At 44.7% G+C, this 24027-nt stretch overlaps 1 protein-coding gene across 2 annotated transcripts in view; it reads left to right on the top strand.

Annotated features, from left to right (window-relative positions):
• cntn2 (contactin 2) overlaps window positions 1-24027 on the top strand; it is a 175756-nt gene that overhangs the window by 101138 nt on the left and 50591 nt on the right. For both annotated transcript variants that reach the window (XM_080209753.1, XM_080209756.1), the window contains exons 6-7: window positions 5037-5246; window positions 16857-16959. In XM_080209753.1, coding sequence (XP_080065879.1) covers window positions 5037-5246; window positions 16857-16959 — 313 coding nt within the window. The remainder of the gene's footprint in view (window positions 1-5036; window positions 5247-16856; window positions 16960-24027) is intronic.

The following is a 24027-nucleotide window of genomic DNA, read 5'->3' as shown; positions in this document are numbered from 1 at the left end:
GCAGGAGTCTCCTATCTTGTCCGTTCCTGCCCTGCTGCCAGTGTGAACAGAGAATTTGGCACTCAGCCAAAACTCCATTCACTGCAGCAGGACTGGAGAACCCCAGCTGCATGTAAGGATGGAGACCTGGGCCAAAAAATGGCAAATGGAATGTAACCAGACAAATGGTGCGGTGATGATTTGTAAGATCTACTGCAGAAGGATAGTATACAGTAAATGGTAGAGCCCTTAGAAATATTAGCATACAGAGGGATCTGGGAGATCCACAGTTCCCTGAAGGTGGCACCTCAAGTGGACAAGCTGGTCAATAAGATGCATGAAATGCTGGCCTTCATTGGTCAGGGCACTGAGTATAAGAATTGGAAAATCATGTTGCAACTGTATAAGACTTTGGTTAGGCCACGTTTGGAGTATTGTGTACAATTCTGGTCACCACACTAGCGGAAGGATGTTGATGCATTGCAAAGAGTGCAGAAGAGATTTACCAAAATGTCGCCTGGTTTGGAGGATATGGACTATGAAGAAAGGTTGAACAAACTTGAATTGTTTTTGTTAGAGTGTCAGAGGATGAGGGGAGGACCTGATAGGGTTTTACAAGAATATGACAGGCTTGGGTAGAGTGGATAGTCAGAGTCTTTTTCCCAGGGTCAAAGGGTCAATTACTCAGGGGCATTGGTAGAAAGTGAGAGGGGAAAGTTTAAAAGAGATATAAGGGGCAAACTTTTCACACAGAGGGTGGTGAATGTCTGGAACACATTACCAGAGGAGGTGGATGGAAGCATGTTCTAGAACAACGTTCAAAAGCATCTGGATAGATACATGAATAGACAGGAAATAAAGAGACATGGACCATGTAGAGGCAAGAAAATAGTAGATTAGAGAGGCATCTATGTGGGCACAGACTTGGTGGGCCGAAGGGCCTGTTCCTGTGCTGTACTGTTCTATGATCTTAGTTCTTTGATTGAGTTTTTCAGCGCAAGTTAATGTTTTGCAGAATTCATCGCCCCTCCCCTCTGAGTTTTTGATCACAAGTCTCGACCAGACTAAGTTGAGTTTTCTTACTCATTTTTGAAATGCTGTTCGAATTATGTTATCGATTACCTTACATTATCGAGAATTTACAGCTTTCAACTGGGGCTCCACACAAGCCTTCTACACATCTGGGGATTTTTTTTTAATTATCAGGATGCAAGATGTCGCCCATCCCCTAGTTGCCTTCGAGTAGTTTGTTAGGCCGCTTCAGAGGGCAGTTAAGGATCCCCACATTGCTGTGGGTCTGGAGTCACGTGTAGGCCAGACTGGTTAGGGATGACAGATTTCCTTCCAGGACAGTAGCGAACCAGATGGATGGGAAGAAAGGGAAGGGTTCCATCTTAGATGTGACACTGCCTCTGGATTCACATTATCCTGGATTATGGGAATGAATTTGGGTGTTTTTAAGTTTATTAGTGTCACAAGTAGGCTTACACTTTTTTCTGATTTGATTTGATTTATTATTGTCACATGTATTAGTATACAGTGAAAAGTATTGTTTCTTGAGCGTTATACAAAGCATACCATTCATAAGGAAGGAAATGAGAGAGTGCAGCATGTAGTGTTACAGTCATAGCTAGGGTGTAGAGAAAGATCAACTTAATGTGAGATAGGTCCACTCAAAAGTCTGACAGCAACAGGGAAGAAGCTGTTCTTGAGTCAGTTGGTACGTGACCTCAGACTTTTGTATCTTTTTCCTGATGGAAGAAGGTGGAAGAGAGAATGTTCGGGGTGCGTGGGGTCCTTAATTATGTGGGTTGCTTTTCCGAGGCAGCAGGAAGTGAAGACAGAATCAATGGATGGGAGGCTGGTTTTCCTGATGGATTGGGATACATTCAGACCTTTTGTAGTTTCTTGTGGTCTTGGGCAGAGCAGGAGCCCAGACCAAGCTGTGATACAACCAGAAAAAATGCTTTCTATGGTACATCTGTAAAAGTTAGTGACAGTCATAGCTGACATGCCAAATTTCCTTAGTCTTCTGAGAAAGTACATTAACGCTGCAATGAAGTTACTGTAAAAATCCCCCAGTTGCTGCACTCCAGCATCTGTTCGGGTACACTGAGGGAGAATTTAGCATGTCCAATCCACCTAACCAGCACAGCTTTCGGACTGTGGGAGGAAACCGGGGCACCCGGAGGAAACCCACGCTGACACTGGGAGAACATGCAGACCCCGCACCGACAGTGACCCAAGCCAGGAATCAAACCCGGATCCCTGGCCCCGTGAGGCAGCAGTACCATGGGTGGGAAGTTGATGGGTTGGGAATTGCCCTAATTTTATGCGCCCACCCCCTCCCCAGCCCCGCTGAAAACACGCCCGGCAGAAATGTCAGTGACTTTGCAAAACAAAAGTAATCCAGTCTGCGCAATTTATAGGATTCCCTGTGAATCCTTTTCGCACTTTCTTTGACATTCTGTAGTTACCACACATTTCACATCTCAATATATGCAGTGTTTTATTTCTCTCCTTCCAGTACTAATTTCATGGCTTCCTTATTCTTAATGAGATTTATTTCTCACAGTCATTTGATATTTTTAACTATTGAATCTCTTTTTAATTATGGAGAGTTAAATTTAATTCAAGTGTTCAAAATTGGGGAGGTTTTGCTGAGAACAGCTCGAGACAAGCTGTTTCCACTGGCAAGGAGGTTAGTCTCTGAGGACAGAGCCAGGAGAGACACGAGGAGAAGTATTTGAACAGTGAGTTAGAATCATAGAAAAACTACAGCACAAACAGGCCCTTTGGCCTACATGTTGCGCCAATCTTATTTCTACTTACTAGGCTTACCTATAACCCTCAATCCTATTAAATCCCATGTACTCATCCAGAAGTCTCTTAAAAGACCCCATCGAATTGGCCTCCAGCACCACCGACGGCAGCCGATTCCACTCACCCACCACCCTCTGAGTGAAAAACTTACCCCTGACTCTCCTCTGTACCTACTCCCCAGCACTTTAAACCTGTGTCCTTTTGTGGCAGCCATTTCAGCCCTGGGGAAAAGCCTCTGAGAGTCCACCTGATCAATACCTCATCATCTTATACACCTCTATCAGGTCCCCTCTCATCCTTTGTCTCTCTAAGGAGAAAAGATCGAGCTCTCTCAACCTATCATCATAAGGCATGCCACCCAATCCAGGTAACATCCTTGTAAATCTATTCTGCACCCTTTCAATGGCTTCCACATCCTCCCTGTAAGTTGTTTTGATCTGGACTGCACTGCTGGACAGTTGTTGGAAGCAGATTTGTATCTTATTGAAAAGGGAATAGGATACTGTAATAACTCCACAGAGACAAAAGTCCCATCACCAAGTTACTTTATTTACACCATACATCTGTACACAGCCAGCTCTCCAGTTGCTCCCTGCTGAATGCAGGCTGGGAGTCTGACACACCTGCTTTAAACAGGGAGCATAAGGCTCCCTGATTTAACCATCAATTAGGACTCATCAGGTAGCTCTTTTCATAAGGGAATATTCATCAGGTAGTTCATACTCTAGCAAGCCAACCTCATTAGCCTGGCTGAAGTCATCACAGATACATTTTTGAAAAGATAGTAACTGGAGGACTATGAAGAATGAGGGGAGGTAGGATACCAACCAGATCGTTCCTTCAAAGAGCCAGTGTCAGCATGATGATGTCAGCAAAACGAAGGAGATAACCATCGACTTCAGAAAACATAACGGAGGACATGCCCTTGTCTACATCAAAGGTAAGAAGCCTCACATCACCAGGTTAAAATTCAATTCTTTCAGAGTGCTGCCCCTTCATCAGGAGAGCACTTGATGAAGGAGTGGCGCTGTGAAAGATCGTGATTCCAAATAAACCTGTTGGGCTTTGACCTGATGTTGTGACACTTCTTGCTCACCCCAATCCAACACTGGCATCTCCACATCTCAAGGCTGTACATCAACGCTGATGAAGTGGAGGTAGTTGAGAGCTTCAGGTTTCTAGGTGTTCAGATCATCAACAAGCTGTCCTGGTCCCTCCATGCTGATGCCATAGTTAAGAAAGCCCACCAACACATCTACTTTCTCAGGAATGATGTGGAGATACCAACGTTGGACTGGGGTAAACACAGTAAGAAGTCTCACAACATCAGGCTGAAGTCCAACAGATTTATTTGGTAGCACAAGCTTTTGGAGCACTGCCCTTTCATCAGGTGAGTCCTGATGAAGGAGCAGCACTCCGAAATCTTGTGGTATCAAATAAATTTGTTGGACTTTAGCCTGGTGTTGTGAGGCTTCTTACTGTTTCTCAGGAAGATAAGGAAATTTGGTATTTTTGCTACAACTCCCACCAACTTTTACAGATGCACCATAAAAAGCTTAATGCTTTCTCAGTGCTTGGTTTGACTCCTGCTCTGTAAAAGGCTGCAAGAAACTACAAAGGGCCATGAATGAAGCCCAGTCCATCACTCAAACCATCCGTTAACAGTGACTACACTTCCCGCTGCCTCGGAAAAGCAGCCAAAATAATCCAGAATCCCACAAATCCGGACATACTCTCTTCCACCTTCCATCAGGAAAAAGATACAAAAGTCTGAGATCACATATGAACTGACTCAAGAATAGCACTTTCCCTGCTACCATCAGACTTTTGAATCACATTATATTAAGCTGATCCTTTTCTACACCCTAGCTATGATGTAGCACAACATTCTACACTCTCTCCTTTTCCTCTCCACCATGGGATTGGGGGTTATAGATAGGTGTTGATGTGATCGGCTCAACTCGTGGGCCGAAGGGCCTGTTTGTGCTGTAGTGTTCTATGTTCTATGTTCTATGTTCTATGTACTCTATACATGCTTTGTCTGCACAACATGCAAGAAACAATACTTTTCACTGTATCCCAGTACATGTGACAATGATAAATCAAGTCAAGTTCTAAGATTTGCCATCTCCTCCCTTTGGAAGCTGAGTCAGACCGTTAATCTCTGATCATTTGCTCTGAGCTCTGACAGATCAATTGATGACTTATCTTTGAATATTTGTTTGGCATTCCAGGTCCCGCATATCGTTGGTTTATCGGTGAAATCCCAAACTTCATAATGCCAGACGACCGTCACTTCATCTCGCAGGTGACGGGGAACCTCTACATCGCCGAGGTGAAGAGTGCAGACGCTGGCGCTTACTCCTGTTATCTCACCAGCCACATTGACTACGTTACGACCAGTGTCTTCAGCAAGCCCATTCCTCTGACTGTGCTGGCTGGGGGTGAGTCCCTTTTAGCTTCATTAAAGATGTTCGATGGCACTCTCTTATATACCAGTTTCATTCAGAGGCCACACATCAAGGTTAAAGCGTCGCTGTTTTACAATAGTGGAACCAAAAATGAGATTGAGGGACATTCGTTAGGCTATTGTATTCAGGGTTACACAACCAAAGTAGGTTGATGGAGTTAAGATGCAGATTGCTGTGATTTACTTGAATGATGTGGTGAGTGTCTGGAACATAAGAACATAAGAAATAGGAGCAGGAGTAGGCCATCTAGCCCTTCGAGCCTGCCCCGCCATTCAATAAGATCATGGCTGATCTGAAGTGGATCAGTTCCACTTTCCCGCTTTCTCCTCATAACCCTTAATTCCCTTGTCTGTCAAAAACCTATCTACCCGTGACTTAAATATTTTTAGCGAGGTAGCCTCCACCACTTCAATGGGCAGAGAATTCCAGAGACTCACCACTCTTTGAGTGAAGAAGTTCCTCCTCAACTCTGATCTAAACTGCCACCCCCCTTATCTTGAGGCTGTGCCCTCGAGTCCTGCTATCCTTTCTAAGCGGGAAGAATCTCTCTCCCTCTACCCTATCCATCCCCTTCATTATCTTATACGTCTCTGGAACAAGCTGCCAGAGGGTAGTAGTAGAGGCAGGTAACATTTTGTCTATTAAAAAGCATTTAGACAGTTACATGGGTAAGATGGGTATAGAGGGATATGGGCCAAATGCAAGCAACTGGGATTAGCTTAGGGGTTTTAAAAAAAAGGCGGCATGAACAAGTTGGGCCAAAGGGCTTGTTTCCATGTTGTAAACCTCTATGACTCTATGTGGAGATGCCGGCGTTGGACTTGGGATGGACAACAGAAGGAAGTCTCGCAACACCAGGTTAAAGTCCAACTGATTTATGTGGCATCGCGAGCTTTCGGAGTGCTGCCCGTTCATCCGGTGAGTGGAGAGGTAAGTTTCACAAACACGGCATATTTAGGTGAAGACAAAATTACAAGATACTTACAGATTGGAATGTGAAGAATGGTTGGAGTGCGAGTCTTTCCAGGTACAGGCAGCACCAGTGGAGAGAGACTGTTTAATTGAATGGCAGAGGGGACTGACTGGTCTTCTCCTGTTGCTATGGAATACCCAAACACAAGCCCCACGTGGGGATTTTCTGGACTCCCTGCGATGTGTTTCTCCTGGTGGGAAATGGTATGCCTTTGGCCAGTGGTGGGATCTTCTGGTCCTGGCGCTGTCAATGGGATTTCCCATTAATTCCACCCCCTGCCACCGGGAAACCCTTGGCAGGGGTGTGACATCAGCGTGACCAGCATATCCCAGCTGTGTAAACAACTGGAAAATTCCGGTCCCTGTCAAAGCCAATCTTAAGTAATCGGTATACTGTGGTTTTAGGCAAATAGTGAGTGCTATTATCTTCTTAGCCCTGCAAATGTTCTCCTTCAGAAAGAGGAAATAGCTGCGAGAGCCAGCGTAAAATACCATCAGTTCAGTTTTGGTCAACTTGCTATGGGAAAGATGTTATTAAACTGGAGAGAGTGCAGAAGAGATTTACAAGGATGTTGCAAGGACTCAAGGCACTGAGTTATAGAAAGAGATTGGACTGACTAGGATTTTGTTCTTTGGAGCGTAGGAGACAGAGGGGTTGATCTTATCAAGGTGTATAAGATCATGGGAGACATGGATAGGACGAATGGACTCAGTCTTTTTCCCAGTGTCAGAGAATCAAAAACGAGAAGATTTAAGATGAGGGGAAAGAATTAATGGGAACCTGAGGAGCAAGTTTTTTCCACAGAGGGTGGTACGTGTGTGGAATGAGCTGCCGGAGAGGGTGGTTCAGGCGGAGACATTGACAACATTTAAAAGGCATTTGGACAGAAACATGGATAGGAAAGGTTTAGAGGGATATGGGTCAAATGCAGGCACATGGGGTTAGCTTAGATGGGCATCATGGACCAGTTTGGGCCATAGGGCCTGTCTCTGTGCCATAGATTCTATGATTTTCTGATCCTTCCAGCACTCTGACATTGGCCTCCTGGTAAGTCTCTCATTAAGTTATGGTGTCTACAGAGTGTGTCCAGAATGCTTGCCAGAGATGAAGAAAGAATTCTGGCATCACTCATACCAAGCAATCTATTTTGGAGATGTCAATTCACTCAGCAAACAGAGTCTATTTGTCTATCAAACAACCTACAGTATCTAGTTAAATAGCGTCTGCATGAATTACAACAACCAGAACACATTGGCTGAAACTACAGCAACATCTCTTGATAAAAGCAGGGTGATCCATCCAGCAAAACGCAGTTCGTGAAAGATAGTTACTAATAACCATCCAAACTGTCCAAAGATGTGCATTGGCCATGATAAATTGTCTCTTTGTGTCCTGGGTGCATAGGTTAGAGGGATTAGCGTGGTAAATATGCGGGGTTACAGGGCCAAAGATATTCCATACAGATCATGAAAGGAACATAGCAGCACAGTGGTTAGCACTGATGTCTCACAGCACCAGGGACCTGGGTTCAATTCCCAACTTGAGTCACTGTCTGTGCGTAGTCTGCACATTCTCCCCGTGTCTGCATGGGTTTCCTTTGGGTGCTCCAGTTTCCTCCCACAGTCCGAAAGACGTACATTGGCCATGCTAAATTCTCCCTCGCCGTACCCGAATAGGCGCCAGCGTGTGGCGACTTCAGGATTTTAGCAGTAACATCACTGCAGTGTTAATGTAAGCCTGAAGAGAGAGTGCTGGAAAATCTCAGCAGGCCTGGCAGCATCTGTCAGGAGAAAAAAGAGCTGGCGTTTCGAGACCAGATGACCTTTTAATGTAAGCCTACTTGGGACAGTAATAAATAAACTTAAACTGGAAAATAATCAGCTGAAAGCAAGTAGCAAAGTCTCCGGCATGTCTATGGGTGTCAGAGATGCTGCCCAATTAAGCAGATGGAACGTAAATTCTCGAAAAGAAGTCGGACATCAAAATTGAACCAGATGCACAAATATTACACTCCATCTGTTGCTGTTTTTTTTTTGGGCCATTTCAATCTTGAGCTCGTAGAGGTATAATAAGTATTTCAAAATGTATGCGAATAGTGTACGTTTTTAAACCAGCGGGGGTTTAAGACTAGCAGTAAAATGCCAAGCAAATCCTGACCTCTGTTAATTATCGGTGGCCAGCATTGCTCGACACGGGTCGGAACAGGAGGTTACTCAGCAGAAAACCCTTCACAACCTGTTCATAAACAAGAGTTCGTCAATGCCCAGCGACCGTTGCCACGGTTACAACCGTGGAGATTTGTTTTCAAGATAGTGATCACGATTTCAATAAGATTGAATTTTAAGTCAAATCTGCTGTGCAGCCAAGTGAAGTTAATTATTCACACATTTTAAAAATAAAATATTTCGCCAAGGTGTCGTGTGCATCGGATGACATCTGTACGTTTGAAAATGTTTTAATTGATCATTATCTAACTCTCCCAGATCATTAATTCATTCTAATTAAGCAGCAAATCTAAATGTGTGACGATGTTTGACAAACGGCACATAGCGTTGTAAAATACATACATTTTTGGGAAGTGCAGATTCTGCTGTGTTTCTGGCAGCAGCACTGGGGCGATTAGCACTGCTGCCTCACAGCCCCGGGAACGCGAGTTAGATTCCCAACTTGTGCCACTATTTGTGTGGAGTTTGCAAGTTCTCCCTGTGTCTGCGTGGGTTTCCTCCGGGTGCTCCAGTTTCCTCCCACAATCTGAAAGACGTGCTGGTTAGGTGCATTGGCCGTGCTAAATTCTCCCTCAGTGTATCCTAACAGGCGCCAGAGTGTGGCGACTAGGGGATTTTCACAGTAACTATATTGCAGTGTTAATGTGACATGAATAAATAAATAATACTTGTGACGTGAATAAATAAACTTTAAACATACATTTTAAGGATATTTTGGCAAACCTTGTGAAATATTGTCAATCACTGAATCCTACAATGCAGAGGGAGACTATATGGCCCATTGAGTTTGCACTGACCACAATCCCACCCAGACCCTATCGCCAAGCATTTACCTAAGGGGTAATTTACTATGGCCAATCCATCTAACCAGAACATCTTTGGAGTGTGGGAGGAAACTGGAGCACCCAGAAGTAACTCATGCAAACACGGGAAGAATGTGCAAACTCCACACTGTGACCCAAACCGGGAATCAAACCCGGATCCCTGGCGCTGCGAGGCAGCAGTGCTAACCACTGTGCCACCCTAAACAGACACTGCCACCAAGCTGTCATGAAACTTGGCAACTCCCCATCGAGGAATTGAACCCTGGTTTCCCGTGTGACGGGCGGGGATGCTAACTTCTACACTAATGAGGAAGTCAAGCTGTCAATTCTGTGCAATAAGGGGTGCAATGTTTTTCCATTGGAGTGTACCTCCGCACTAGGGGGCACCAGGTCACAGAATTACTCCCATTTATCAATATGTGAGGGCCACGTGCTATTTTAAATCAATGAATTAATGTTATATTGGTGCACACATCGTGTAATGAGCGAAGACATGGATAAATATGAAGCGCTTGTTCAATGAACTGCCATTTCATAGTGAGATTCATAGGATCTGGAAGAAGGAGTAGGCCATTCGGCCCTTCAAGCCTGCTCCACTATAGCATTGTGGGAGTCACTACATGGACAGCAGCAGTTCAAGAAGCTGGTCTGTGACCACATTTCCCAGGGCACCTAGGAATGGGTAATAAATGCTGGCTTTCATTCTCCCCATGTCTGCGTGGGTCTCCTCCGGGTGCTCCGGTTTCCTCCCACAGTTCAACGATGTGCAGGTTAGATGGATTGGCCATGCTAAATTGCCCCTTAGTGTCCCAAGATGTGCAGGTTAGGGTGGGTTGGCCATGCTAAATTGCCCCTTAGTGTCCCAAGATGTGCAGATTAGATGGATTGGCCATGCTAAATTGCCCCTTAGTGTCCCAAGATGTACAGGTTAGGGTGGGTTGGCCATGCTAAACTGCCCCTTAGTGTCTCAAGATGTGCAGGTTAGATGGATTGGCCATGCTAAATTGCCCCTTAGTGTCCCAAGGTGTGCAGGTTAGGGTGGGTTGGCCATGCTAAACTGCCCCTTAGTGTCTCAAGATGTGCAGGTTAGATGGATTGGCCATGCTAAATTGCCCCTTAGTGTCCCAAGATGTGCAGGTTAGATGGATTGGCCATGCTAAATTGCCCCTTAGTGTCCCAAGATGTGCAGGTTAGGGTGGGTTGGCCATGCTAAATTGCCCCTTAGTGTCCCAAGATGTGCAGGTTAGGGTGGGTTGGCCATGCTAAATTGCCCCTTAGTGTCCCAAGATGTACAGGTTAGGGTGGATTGGCCATGCTAAATTGCCCCTTAGTGTCCCAAGATGTACAGGTTAGGGTGGGTTGGCCATGCTAAATTGCCCCTTAGTGTCCCAAGATGTACAGGTTAGGGTGGGTTGGCCATGCTAAATTGCCCCTTAGTGTCCCAAGATGTACAGGTTAGGGTGGGTTGGCCATGCTAAATTGCCCCTTAGTGTCCCAAGATGTGCAGGTTAGGGTGGGTTGGCCATGCTAAACTGCCCCTTAGTGTCTCAAGATGTGCAGGTTAGATGGATTGGCCATGCTAAACTGCCCCTTGGTGTCCCAAGATGTGCAGGTTAGATGGATTGGCCAGGGTAAATAAGCAGGGTTACGGGATTAGGGGGGAGAAGCAGGCCTGGGTGCTCTTGCGGAGGAGAGTCAGTGCAGACTCGATGGACCACATAGCCTGTTGGCCTTCTATAGTACTCGTATAGTGACACTCAGATCCCATCAAATGATTTGAAAGAAAATTGAAGTTTATGGCACAGACGCGGGGCAGTAGGCTCATCAAGCCTGTGCTGGATTTCTGGCTGGATTAACTCAGACTGATTCCAATGCATCAAACTCTACCCAGAGCCCTGAATCCCCCTCTGCGTCAAATTTATCCAAATTTCTCTTCAAGTATGCAATGCTTCAACCATGCCCCGTGGCAACATATTTCACGCTCGAACAGGCCTCTGTTAGCTTAGCAGAAGATAGTCAGATGTCCAGTCAGTTTCTAAGACCTGAATAATCCATAAAATCCACTGTCTGTAACCTACCCAGCCTGGCACAAAGCCCTGGGATGTATTTTCAATTATATTTTTAAATCTCTGGTTTGAGTTTGCATTCACATTTAACGCCAGCCACCACCTCAGAGTTCATTCAGCTGCCTTCACAATCCATAAGAAATAATGACACTTTTTTTGTTGAGATTCTATCACAGAACCAAAGAAAAGCTGAGGCCATTCAGCCCATCGTGTCTGCGCTGGTTGAAAGAGAGAGAGAAAAAAAGGAAGCTAGCCACCTGCTCTAATCCCATTTCCCAGCACCCTGGTCTTGTGGGCGACATCATGTCAGGTGCAGATCCAGGTACCCTCCAAATGTTGGGGTATAGATAAGGTGAATAGCCAAGGTCTTTTCCCCAGGGTAGGGGGAGTCTGAAACTAGAGGACGTAGGTTTAAGGTGAGAGAGGAAAGATTTAAAAGGGACCCGAGGGACAACTTTTTCACACAGAGGGTGGTGGGTGTATGAAATGAGCTGCCAGAGGAGGTGGTAGAGGTGGGTACAATTACAACATTTAAAAGACATTTGGACAGGCACATAGATGAGAATGGGCCAAACACAGGCAAATGGGACTAATTCAGTTTAGGAAACCAACAAGTTGGGCTGAAGGGTCTATTTCCGCACTGTATATCTCTATGACTCAATGGGTTGAGTGTTTCAGCTTCAACCCCCCACTTAGGCAGTGAATTCCAAATGCCCACCACCTTCTGGATGAAAAGAATCCTTCTTCATAACCCCTCTACCAATTGCCTCAAATTTACACCCTTGGGTAGTTGACTCCTTAACTCAGGTAACCAAGTCTTTCCTGTCCACTCTATCTGGGCCCCTCATTCTGTACACCTCAATTAGATCACCCATCAGCCTCCTCTGTCCTAAGGGAAACAACCCTAACCTATCTGATCTACCTCCTAGCTGCAATTTTCAAGCTCTGGCAACATTTTTGTGAATCTCCCCTGTCTCTAGAACATCATGCTCAACATTAAAGGCCAACCGCTAAGCCAATCACTGCATCATCATTGACATGACATCATGCTGGTGTTCTATCAACGTAATCTTTTGTACTCTGACCCGGCAAAATGGCTGATATTCCCATCAAATGACCAAAGAGTAGACTAATTAATGTAATGGCTGAAAGAAGTTCAAATCTTGAGGTATAGACTTCCTCTTAAATGCAAACAAACTCCATGTATATCTGGCGTCCAACTCACTTGTGTCCAATTGTTAAGGTTTGCATTTGTATAGCACCTTTCCCAATCACCAGGTGTCTTAAGGTGTTTTACAACAATTGAAATTTTGAAGTGTAGCTGCTGCTGTAGGAAACACGGCACTTAATTTTTGCACAGCAAGATCCCACAAGCCATGATAATGACCAGATTATCTGCTTTTTGAGATGTTGATTGAGTGGTAAATTTTGGCCGGCACACCAGATAGATCTCCTCTGCCCATCTTATTGACCAATAAGGAGATAAAGTGAAGTTTATTTATTAGTCACACATAGGTTTACATTAACACTGCAATGAAATTGCTGTGAAAATCCCCTAGTCGCCAGAATCCAGAGCCTGTTTGGGTACACTGAGGGAGAATTTAGCATGGCCAACACACCTAACCAGCACATCTTTGGAGTGTGAAAGGAAAAGGGAACACCCGGAGGAAACACACACAGACGCGGGGAGAATGTGCAAACTCCACACAGACGGTGACCAAAGCCAGGAATCGAAATCAGGTCCCTGGCGCTGTGAGGTAGCACGCTAACCCCTGTGCCACAGTGGATCAAGGGTTGCAGGGAGAAGGCAGGAGAATGAGGATGAGAATCATATCAGCCATGATTGAATGGCAGAGCAGACTCGATGGGCCGAATGGCCTAATTCTGCTCCCAAATCCCATGGTCTTCTTAAAAACAGCGCCCTGGGATCTTTTACGCCCACCCAAACAGGCACTTAGGGCCTCCGTTTAAAGTCTCATCCAGCAGGCGGCACATCTGACAGGGCAGCACTCCCTCAGCACTGCACTGGAATGTCAACCTTGACTTTGTGCGCTTCAAGTCCTGGAATGGACCTTAACCTCGTTAAACTCAAGTAGCAGTCATCGATGTCTTCCATCCTAATAATTAAGAAATAAAATGTGTTCTGCTTTCCAAATTGGGATTATTCCCTGTGTACTGTGTCACTTCACACTGAGCTGGTTATAACCCAGTAAGCAGAAATGTAATAAAAATCAATTGAATTCTTTAAGTCTTGCTGAGCCGCTTTGCAATGGCAATCAAAATAAATCTGCTTAATAATCCATTAATTTCAACCATTCTTGTTCTTAATCATTAATAATAAATTTAAATCACCTACTCCTGGAATGGATATGTTTTCTCCTCAGAAATTGTTACCCAAATTAGTTTTTTATTGTTAATCGAGTGTTCACTGTCAGGAGAGTGAGATAACAGAAATCGGCAACAAGTATGATGTATCTTCTTATACCTCCTTGCTCACCTGCAATGTCACTTCTTCTCACTCCACTCTAAAATTGACATCACTACCAACAGCTCTGCTACAAGCTGAGAGTAGCACAAAACTCGATGGAGCTAAGCATCAGTTGATAAAGGCACTGAAGCCATAAGACCATAAGATAGAGGAGCAGAATCGGGTGGCATAGTGGTTAGCATTGCTACCTCATAGCGCTAGGGACCTGGGTTCGATTCCCAGCTTGAGGTTGCTGCCTGTGCAGAGTTTGCATGTTCTCCCCATATCTGTGTGGGTTTCCTCTGGGTGCTCCTTTTTCTCCCCACAGTCCAAAGATGTGTGGGTTTAGTGGGTAGGCCATGCTAAATTGACCATTAGTGATAGGGGGATTAGGGGATTGCCTGGATAGGGCCCTGGTGGGATTTTTGTCAGTGCAGACTCAATGGGCTGAGTGGCCTAATTTCATAGAATCCCTATTGCAGATGGAGGCCATTTGGCCGATCGAATCTGCTTTGCCATTTGATCACGGTTGATGCTTTTCTCAACTCCATTCTCCCGTCTTTTCTCCATAACCTTTGCCACGCCCTTACAAATCAAGAACCTATCTATCTCTGCCTTAAACACACTCAATGACTTGGTCTCCACAGCCCTTGTGGCAATAAATTCCACAGATTCACCCTTTGGCTGAAGAAATTCCTCCTCATCTTGGTTCTCGAGGGTCACCCCTTTACTCTGAGGCTGGGCCCGCGGTTCCTAATCTCTCCTATTAATGACACCCATCTACAGCTCAAAACTCAATTCCTGCTGTGACCTGAGCTGTTCTCCACTCAGTAGACTGAAGGTGGGTTATTCCAATGGGAGGCAGTGTCCCTTGGTTACGGCAGGGGAAAAAGGCCCCTGATACAAAGTCCACCTGGACGGTCTCAAGCTGGCTACATGTGGAGGTACAAGGAAGTGGACCACCTCATTCTGAAGGGCAAATAAGGTCAGCCATTGAACATGGGCCTTACTAACACCTCCCACATCTTAAGAATGAGTGAGTATCGAATAAATATTTGCGTCCCACAATAAAATTAGTTCCAATTCAGCACTATTTTCATAAAGTTGTCAGTCCACTTCAAGGTTAACTAGTGTAGGAGTTGAAAGCAACACACCACTGGGTTTTAACCTGAGGCACAATGTTGGAAGGCATAAAGGAGGCACTCTTCGTTTAACTGCCCTCCAGATGATCCATGATTGCTTGTTGCAAATGCTGGTTCCTGATATACAAAGTGTTCCCTTCCAAACTCTAATAGATCGCACCTCAAGTATCAAAATGTGCCTTAAATAGCTCATTGAAAGAAGAAAGCTTAAAGGTTACAACAAAGACTCAACTGGGGCTGTTAACTTTTTGTGTGCCAGTGATGCTTTTGTTGGCTAAATTAAGTCATTCCCATCCAGTGTAGAGATTAATAAATACTTACATAGGCTGGCCTAACTGGTGATCCCACATCTCCTAAAAAAATCATGCAAAAAACGTGAAACATGAAGGGTTAATCCATGTGTAATAACAATTCAAATTCATATATTTAACAGAATGGAATATGTCACAGGCCTGTTACCAGTCCAATGATTATACCATGTAAAAGGTTCTTATGATCGATAAGCAAAAGATTGGTCATAAAATGTCCTTTTTTTTCAGGGCAACTTAAGCAATAGAATGCCTAGAGTTCAGAAGGCGTCCATTCGGCCCATCGAGCCTGCACCAACAATGATCCCATCCAGGCCCTATTCCTGTAACCCCATACATTTACCCTGCTAATCCCTCTGACACTGAGGGGCAATTTAGCATGGCCAATCAACCTAACCCGCACATCTTTGGACTGTGGGAGGAAACCGGAGCACCCGGAGGAAACCCATGCAGACATGGGGAGAATGTGCAAACTCCACACAGACAGTGACCCAAACCAGGAATCAAACCCAGATATGGGAGGGAATTTCAAATCATGGAGTCTCGGTCAGCTAAAAGCCAGGACTCAGGTTTAACAGGATTGCTCCAGGAATGAGGGGTTTCATGGATTGGTGAAGTTGGGGCCATTCTCTTTGGAGAACAGAAGGTAGTGAGGAGATTGGATAGAGAGGTATTCAAAATCATTTGGGCACCAGGATCTTGAGTTCATATCACACTACATGTAACTCCTACCATTTGGCCTGGGCTTGCAAAATCCTACTAACTGTCTGAGCTTGAGACAATTCTGTCCTCTTTGACCTGTGATTGTCCCCCTCTCCACTCGCCCTTTCTGTAAAGACTTGATTACCTGTAAAGACTCGCATTCCAACCACGATATTGCATTTATGTCTTTATCTATATATGTTGTGTTTGTGAAACCTACCTCTCCACTCACCTGATGAAGGAAGCAGTGCTCCGAAAGCTCGTGATTCCAAATAAACCCTTTGGACTTTAACCTGGTGTTGTGAGACTTCTTACTGTGGCCACCCCAGTCCAACGCCGGCATCTCCACATCATGAGGGCACTGGACAGAGTCAATGTCAAGAAAAACCATTCCCACCGGTGGAAGGGTCAGGAGGCAGAGAACGCCAGTGTTTGGCAAAAAAAGTAACGATGACATAGAGGAAAACTCGGTTAAGCAACAAGTAAACACATTGTCCAGGTACAAGGTGGAACGGAAGAAACTTCAAATGGTAGCAGGGAAAAGGTAGGAAAGTGGGTGCAGTTCTTACAGAGATCTGGCATGGAGACAACTAATAGCATGTCCTCCTTCTGTGATCTACTCTGATTTGCCACAATACCATTATATCCAGGGATATCAGTTCTCTGAGAAATTTTAACTCCAGGAGTTATCAGTTTACTTTTTGAACTTTGGGGTTGGATGAAGGGCTGCAATGGTTTGTGTGCACTGGAAGATTGAATGAGTCAAGGAATAACAATATCATGAGAGGCCTTGCTTTGTCCCTCTGATCTCGATCGGCATCTACAGCCCTTCACCATAAACTTCTCCATGACATGTGTCTTTTTCTTACTCCCCAGGTGACACCAGGACTCATTCTCCGCATATCCGGGTGAAATTTCCCTCTGAAACCTATGCGCTGGCTGGACAATCACTGAACCTGGAGTGCTTTGCCTTTGGAAAGTGAGTGAAGTTACTGTTGTTGGGTGAGGAGCCTCAAAATGAATAGTAGCTTCCAAAAGGAGATAGGAGCATGAGTGAGTTACTCATCCTCTCAAGCCTGCTCTGACATTCATAAAAGCAAATTTCTGCGGGTGTGCTGGAAAAAACAAAAAAATGCTGGAAAATCTCAGCAGGTCTGAGAGCCTCTGTGGAGAACACCCTGCTCTCTCTCCACTGGTGTCGTCAGACCTGCCAAGATTTTCCAGAATTTTCTGTTTGTCTTTCATTGAAATCATGGCTGATCTTCAACTCAACTCTATGGCCAGAATTTTAATGGTATGGTTGTCTCAATTCCAATGAGGGGAACATGGCTTGCAAAACGGAATTGGCCTCAGAAGAGATTTTGCAAGCCTCGCCCAAGGTAAAATACCAGCCTATTTTCCTGCCCTAGCCCCATAGCCCTTAATTCCATGAGTACATCAAAATCTGTCCGTGTCTCTCTTGAATGCACTCAATGGGCGGGATTTTACGGCCTCGCTCGTCCCAAAATTGTAAAATCTCAACGGACTTTTCCATGGTCCGTCCCTCGTCCGCTCTAATTCCCATGGCAGGCAGGGCAGCCCTCCTAGGGAGAGAATCCCAAGAATTCACACAACTCTTTCGGGTGAAAAAATTTCTCCTCATCTCAGTCCTAAATGGACAGTCTTCTATTGAGACTATGACCTCACCCGAATAGCATCTTATGTCTCCCAAAAGTTGCCTCCAGCCCTACCTGGTGTCCCTGGGTCTAAACAAAAGGGTCTCTGTGAAAGACCTTCTTTTGAAAAACCCTAACGCCCACAAATCATGTCTTGGACATCTCTCGAACGGGAAAGTAAATCTGTTTGAAGACAGTTGAACCTGGGAATCACAGATCTGCAAGCCTCAAGCTGGAGCTCCAGTGTCATTCTGGATAAGCCGAGACCCCCTGCACTTCCACGAAAATTTAGGCCAATGTTTCGGGTCAATGACCCTCAATTGGAAGCGAAAAGTATTCGAGAATTACACAAGCGAAGCAATAACAGGGCTAAATTTGTCTTGTATCCAAACCCAGGTATGAAATGTGTGAATAATGTTGTGTTTTGCAACAGCGGGGAGCCATTTAAACCCGTCTGGATGCAAGAATCACAGTGATGCTGTAAGACATCTGAGTTATGAGTGTTGTGATTACTGCTGCTGATGTAATGACACAAACACTTAGCAATTTCTTATCTACCTCCAATGCTCTCCAATTATTTAAAATGTTTTAACGCTCGGCTGAAAGAGCGGTGAGCAGAATTTGATATAAGTCTGTGAGTATTTGCTCAATAACAACACCAACACGAAATTCTGTCCCATAATCTCGCGGAGGCCAGTCACGTACAATGCTTTGTTCACACAGAAAACTTCGCCTTAAGATATTAGTTTTAAAAGTTACATTTATATAGCACCTTTTGCACCCTCAGTGCACACTAAAGCATTTCTCAGCCAATGAAGTATTTCTGAGGTGCCATTGCCATTATACAGTCATAGATTTCCAGTGCCCTTTGGCCCATCTGGTCCATGCCCTCTCAGCTGGTCCCAATTGCCTGCATTTGGCCCATATCCGTCTAAACCTTCCCCATCCATGTACTTATCCAAATGCTTTTTAAATGTTGCTATTGAACCTGTCTCAACCAGTTCCTCTGGCAGCTCATTCCATATGCGCACCACCCTCTTCACTAATGGAGTGGACAGCTATACTCCCACTCCTATGCAAAGGTCACACTGACCAAGAGACAGAGTGAAATAGCAAGCATTTTTTTAAAAAAGAAACGCAGACAATTTTTAAAAAATTAAGTTCAAAGACTTGACAGCTTAAGCGTTCCAATGGGTTTATCCACTTCTTACGTGCATACATGTTTCATTTTAACATTCCCAAAGGGCACTTGACTTCACACCCTCAGTCCCCTGTAGAAGCCAAAGTGACCAACGCACTGTCATCTATTCCATCAGTGACCTAGATCGGTAGGAGCATAGATCAATGAGATAGTCAACATCTTTTTCCAAATGTAGAAGGGAGTTTAAAACTATACAGCATAGGTTTAAGGTGAGAGGGGAGAGATACAAAGGGTCCAGAGGGATAATGTTTTCACACAGAGGGTGGTGAGTGTCTGGAACAAGCCGCCAGAGGTAGCAGTAGAGGCAGGTACAATTTTGTCTTTTAAAAAGCATTTAGAGAGTTACATGGGTAGGATGGGAAATGGGGCCAAATGCGGGCAATTGGGACTAGCTTAGTGGTTCAAAAAGGGGCAGCATGGATATGTTGAGCCAAAGGGCCTGTTTCCATGACCTTGGTGATTCTACTTCCAATTCCATGCTCTGTTTCGAGTTTGAATCATCCTTTCCCCTTGTGAAACGTAACAGATAAAAGAATGAAAACATGTTTATTTCAATCAGTAAAATAACTTAACAGCGTAGCGTTGTCATGGCAAAATCAGCGACGTGATGTGAATGCTGACTTGATGCAGTAGCGTAGAGGTACATACTTTGGTGCAGGGTAGAGGGAGCTTTAATATTCATCCAGCTCATGTTTTGCCTGCTTTGGGAGAGATTGACATTCAGCGCAGTTAGTGGAAGAATATTCTGTTCCTTGCTGATAAAAACAAGAAATCTCGCTCGGATCACCCCATGTCTTTATTATTCTTCCTCTCCCTACTTCTGATATAATTTCATTCATCGAATGCCAGCCAGCTGTGAAATGGCATTAGGCGTACTAAGAACATCATGCTGGAATCTAGATATAAGGTTTAGATACCCTGGGGGGAACACTGTCTAACGTGGTAATTCCAGCATCTAATACAAACCGTGAGTAAGCTTATATTAACTTTACGGGGTGTCTTAGCTGGAGCACATTGTTGCCACGGTGATGATTGTTTGATGTTTCTTTGGAAAAAACTATTGTAAGAAATAAAAGCTGTTTGTTTATGGCCAGTGATAAGTTCTGAGGAGATGCGCTGGTTAGTGTCCCAATAAAATGTCCTGGCGTGCTACTTTTAATGTAATCGTTGTCCATTTAAAATAATCAAGTTAATGGGCTGGGTGACAACAGCATACAAAGGATTTTTTAATGGAATACATTTAATGGAACACATAAAATAGTGCACTTCCTGAGGCAATTAAAGTCCTGACTGACTGTAACCGGGGATCTGTACTGTTTAGTTCAGAAAGTAAGTCTATAAAATGCTGTGCTTCTGAGCAGACAAATCTCAGCTTGTCTCCAAGTCCGCTGATTATGAGTTCAATTCCTCCTCCAGAGAATCTGAACATAAAAATCAGATTGGCATCCCCCTGCGCCGCACTGAGGGTGTGCTGCACTGTTGGAGGTGTTGTCTTTCAGATGCGACATTAAACTGAGGCCCCATCCGGATAATCTAATCAATGCCCGGGCCCCATGGGGTGGCATGATGGTACAGAGGTTCGCGCTGCTGCCTCACAGCGTCAGGGGGCTGAGTTCGATTCCCGGCTTCAACTGACTGTCTGTGCGGAGTCTGCACGTTCTCCCCATGTCTGCGTGGGTTACCTCCAGCTGCTCCAGTTTCCTCCCACAGTCCAAAATTCATGCCAGTTAGGCACACTGACCATGCTAAATTCTCCCTCAGTGTACCTGAACTGGCGCCGGACTGTGGCAATGGGGGTATTTTCGCAGCAACTTCATTGCAGTGTTAATGTAACCCAACTTGTGACACTAATAAATGAATTTTAAAAATTTTATCTTAAAGAAGACACAGGGTGCATCTCCTTTGTGCTCTGAGCAAGTTTTTGGTGTGGCATTGTGGCACAGTAGGTAGCACTGCTTCCTAACAGCGCCAGGGACCCGGGTTCAATTCCCAGCTTGGGTCAGTCTCTGTGTGAAGTTTGCACAGTCTCCCCGTGTCTGCATGGGTCTCCTCCGGGTACTCCTGTTTCCTCCCACCGTCTGAAAGATGTGCTGGTTAGGTGGATTGACCCGACCAGGCATCAGAGGGGAATTTCACAGTAACTTCATTGCAGTATTAATGTGAGCCTTATTTGTGATTAATAAATTAACTTTAAGAATTGATCCCTCGATCAACATCATTGAAATCTGGTCAATTGTGCGATCTTGCTGTGCATGTTTCCTACATTATGGTGATGACTACACTTTGTAAAGTACTTCATTGGCTGTAAAGCATTTTGCAATGCCCTGAGGCTGTGACAGGCACTATAAAAATGCACATCCTTTGGATACAGTGACATGAAACAGTCAATGTCACTTCCCAGGCTGTGAAAAGATTGGTCTAAGAGCTGATGAGTAACAGAGAGGCAGGTTTCCTTACTTATTTCCTTTGTAAATACAATTACCTATGAAGGTGTAGAGGCTTGAATTTGCTGTTTGGCTCCCCTTAAAATGTACCCCATTTATTACAGGCACAGTCTGATTATCCCCTAGGTACAAGATACTTAGGGGATAATCTAAGTATTATCTTATTACACTTAGATATTATGTATCCAATAATATCTATTAGATATTATCTAATATTGAATTATCAGATAGTAATCAAATAATTAAGCAGGTTATTGCTTAATTATTAGAGGTCAGTTCTGGTCAGGTTTGATTTGATTTGATTTATTATTGCCTCGTGTATTAATTAGTATACAGTGAAAAGTATTATTTCTTGCGTGCTATACAGGTAAAACATACTGTTCATAGAGAAGGAAACAAGAGAGTCTTACAGTCATAGCTAGGGTGTAGTGAAAGATCAACTTAATGCAAGGGTAAGACCATTCAAAAGTCTGATGGCAGCAGGGAAGAAGCTGCTCTTGAGTCAGTTGGTACGTGATCTCAGATTTTTGTATCTTTTTCCCGACGGAAGAGGATGGAAGAGAGAATGTCCGAGGTGCGTGAAATCCTTAATCATGCTGGCTGCTTTTCCAAGGCAGCGGGAAGTGTAGACAGAGTCAATGGATGGGAGGCTTCCCTGGACCTTTCCTCCACTTTAAAACTTCAGCCGTTGCCCCATCTTGTGCAAAGAAGCAATGCAATATTTCATCATCATTATAGGGCCCAGAGTCTACTCCTCCAGCGTAGATCTTTCTCTCATCACTCAAGAAGTAGGAGCAGGAGGAGACCATATGGTCCTTTGAGCCTGCTCCACTATTCAATATAATCATGGCTGACGCCAGTCTTCAGCAGGGCAGCACGGTGGCCCAGTGGTTAGCACTGCTGCCTCACAGCGCCAGAGACCCGGGTTCAATTCCAGCCTGGAGTCACTATCTGTGTGGAGTCTCCCCGTGTCTGTGTGGGTTTCGTCTAGGTGCTCCCCACTCTGTCAGCTGAATCCTCTTTCTCCACCACCCTTGGATCTTGTAAGCCAACACAACTTAGGTGTCCAACAACCTGTCCTGGTCCCTCTCCATGTCAAGACTATAGTTAAGAAAACCCACCAACACCTCTACTTTCTCAGAAGACTAAGGAAATTTGGCATGTCTGCTACAACTCTCACCAGCTTTTCCAGATGCACCATAGAAAGCATCCTTTCTGGTTGAATCACAGCTTGGTATGCCTCCTGCTCTGCCCAAGATCACAAGAAGCTACAAAAGGTCGTGAATGTAGCCCAATCCATCATGCAAGCTAGCCTCCCATTCATTGACTCTGTCTACACTTCGCGCTGCCTTGGCAAAGCAGTCCAAAGGTGCGCAGGTTAGGTGGGTTGGCCGTGGTAAATTGCCTCTAGTGTCCCAAGATAGGTAGCATAGGGTGATTAGCAGGGTAAATAGATGGGGTTACATGGAGAGGACCTGGGTGCGACTGTGATCAGTGCAGGCTCAATGGGCCAAATTGTCTCCTTCTATGATTCTATGAAGATCAGCTATGATCTTATTGAATGGGAGAGCAGGGATAAAGGGCTGAATGGCACATCCCTGCTCCTATATCTTGCGTTCTCATTTTAATACATTCAAGCAGAGTTGGCAACCCTATCAATGCTGTAATCAGATGGGTTTCGCCAGGCTCCTGTCAGAGTTAAAGCATGACTCTACCCCCAGGGCAATTCATATCCACTTTGTTTACCAAAATAATTAGTTGTGATTTGAAAGATTAATTGATACAGTTCACTGGACAAAGAGATAACAAGGAAGGTTTAGCATCGCACTGCACTTTTTGTTAGTCAGATGCAGCTAGAGAAAAGCGGCCCACGATTATCTCCTTTGCCCCTGCGAGGACTGGAGTGGAACTGCAGCAGAAATTAGGCCTAACATCAGAATTCTCACGACAATGAAGGTCAATGCAAGTCAAGGTAGACATAGGGAGGGATCAAGACAGGATGCTCATTTGGGAAGCAGTGGCATTGTGGAATTGTTGCTGGACTAGTAATCCAGAGACCCAGGAACCTGGGCTCGAATCCCACCATGGCAGAAGGTGAAATTTGAAAAGTCTAATGATGACAAGGAAGCCATTGTTGGTTGTCACAAGAACCCATCTCATTCACTAGTCTTCTTTAGGGAGGGAAATCTGTTGTCTTTGCCTGGTCTGGCCTACATGTGACTCTAGATCCACAATGAAGTGGTTGACTCTTAAATTCCCTCAGGGATGGGTGGTAAGTGCTGGCCCAACCAGCGATGCCCACGTTCTATGAACAAATAAAAAATATGAATTTTCAAACAAAAACATGAATTGGTGCCTCCCACGTCTGGGGTAAAGGGCCGACACACCTTAAAGAGTGAAGTGTACCAATCTCAGCAGATGCAGTGCCTCCCTTAGACTGGACCCACACGTACTAACAATATGGGTAATAAACATTGATGTTTTTTGATTTCTAACAAAGGGGTTCTGTTGGGTCACTATGAGGAAGTTTCCAGAAGAGGCCCTTCAGAGTGTTCATCATATATTGGGATATCTGGCCTCCTTCTGTCTCTCGTGTGCCCAAAGATGTCATTCTAATAGCTGTCGAAGTTGTCTGCCTTACAACTGGCCATCAGCCAATGCTATTAAATCCAATTATCTGGCTGTTTATTTAGTTGTTTCTGGTGGGATCTTGCTGTGTGTGTAGATTGACCGATGTAAATCCTATA

This window comes from Carcharhinus amblyrhynchos, chromosome 22 (genome assembly GCF_965287045.1).
Source record: "Carcharhinus amblyrhynchos chromosome 22, sCarAmb.v2.hapA, whole genome shotgun sequence".
Lineage (NCBI taxonomy): Eukaryota > Metazoa > Chordata > Chondrichthyes > Carcharhiniformes > Carcharhinidae > Carcharhinus > Carcharhinus amblyrhynchos.
This window is presented reverse-complemented; position numbering and strand designations above follow the sequence as displayed.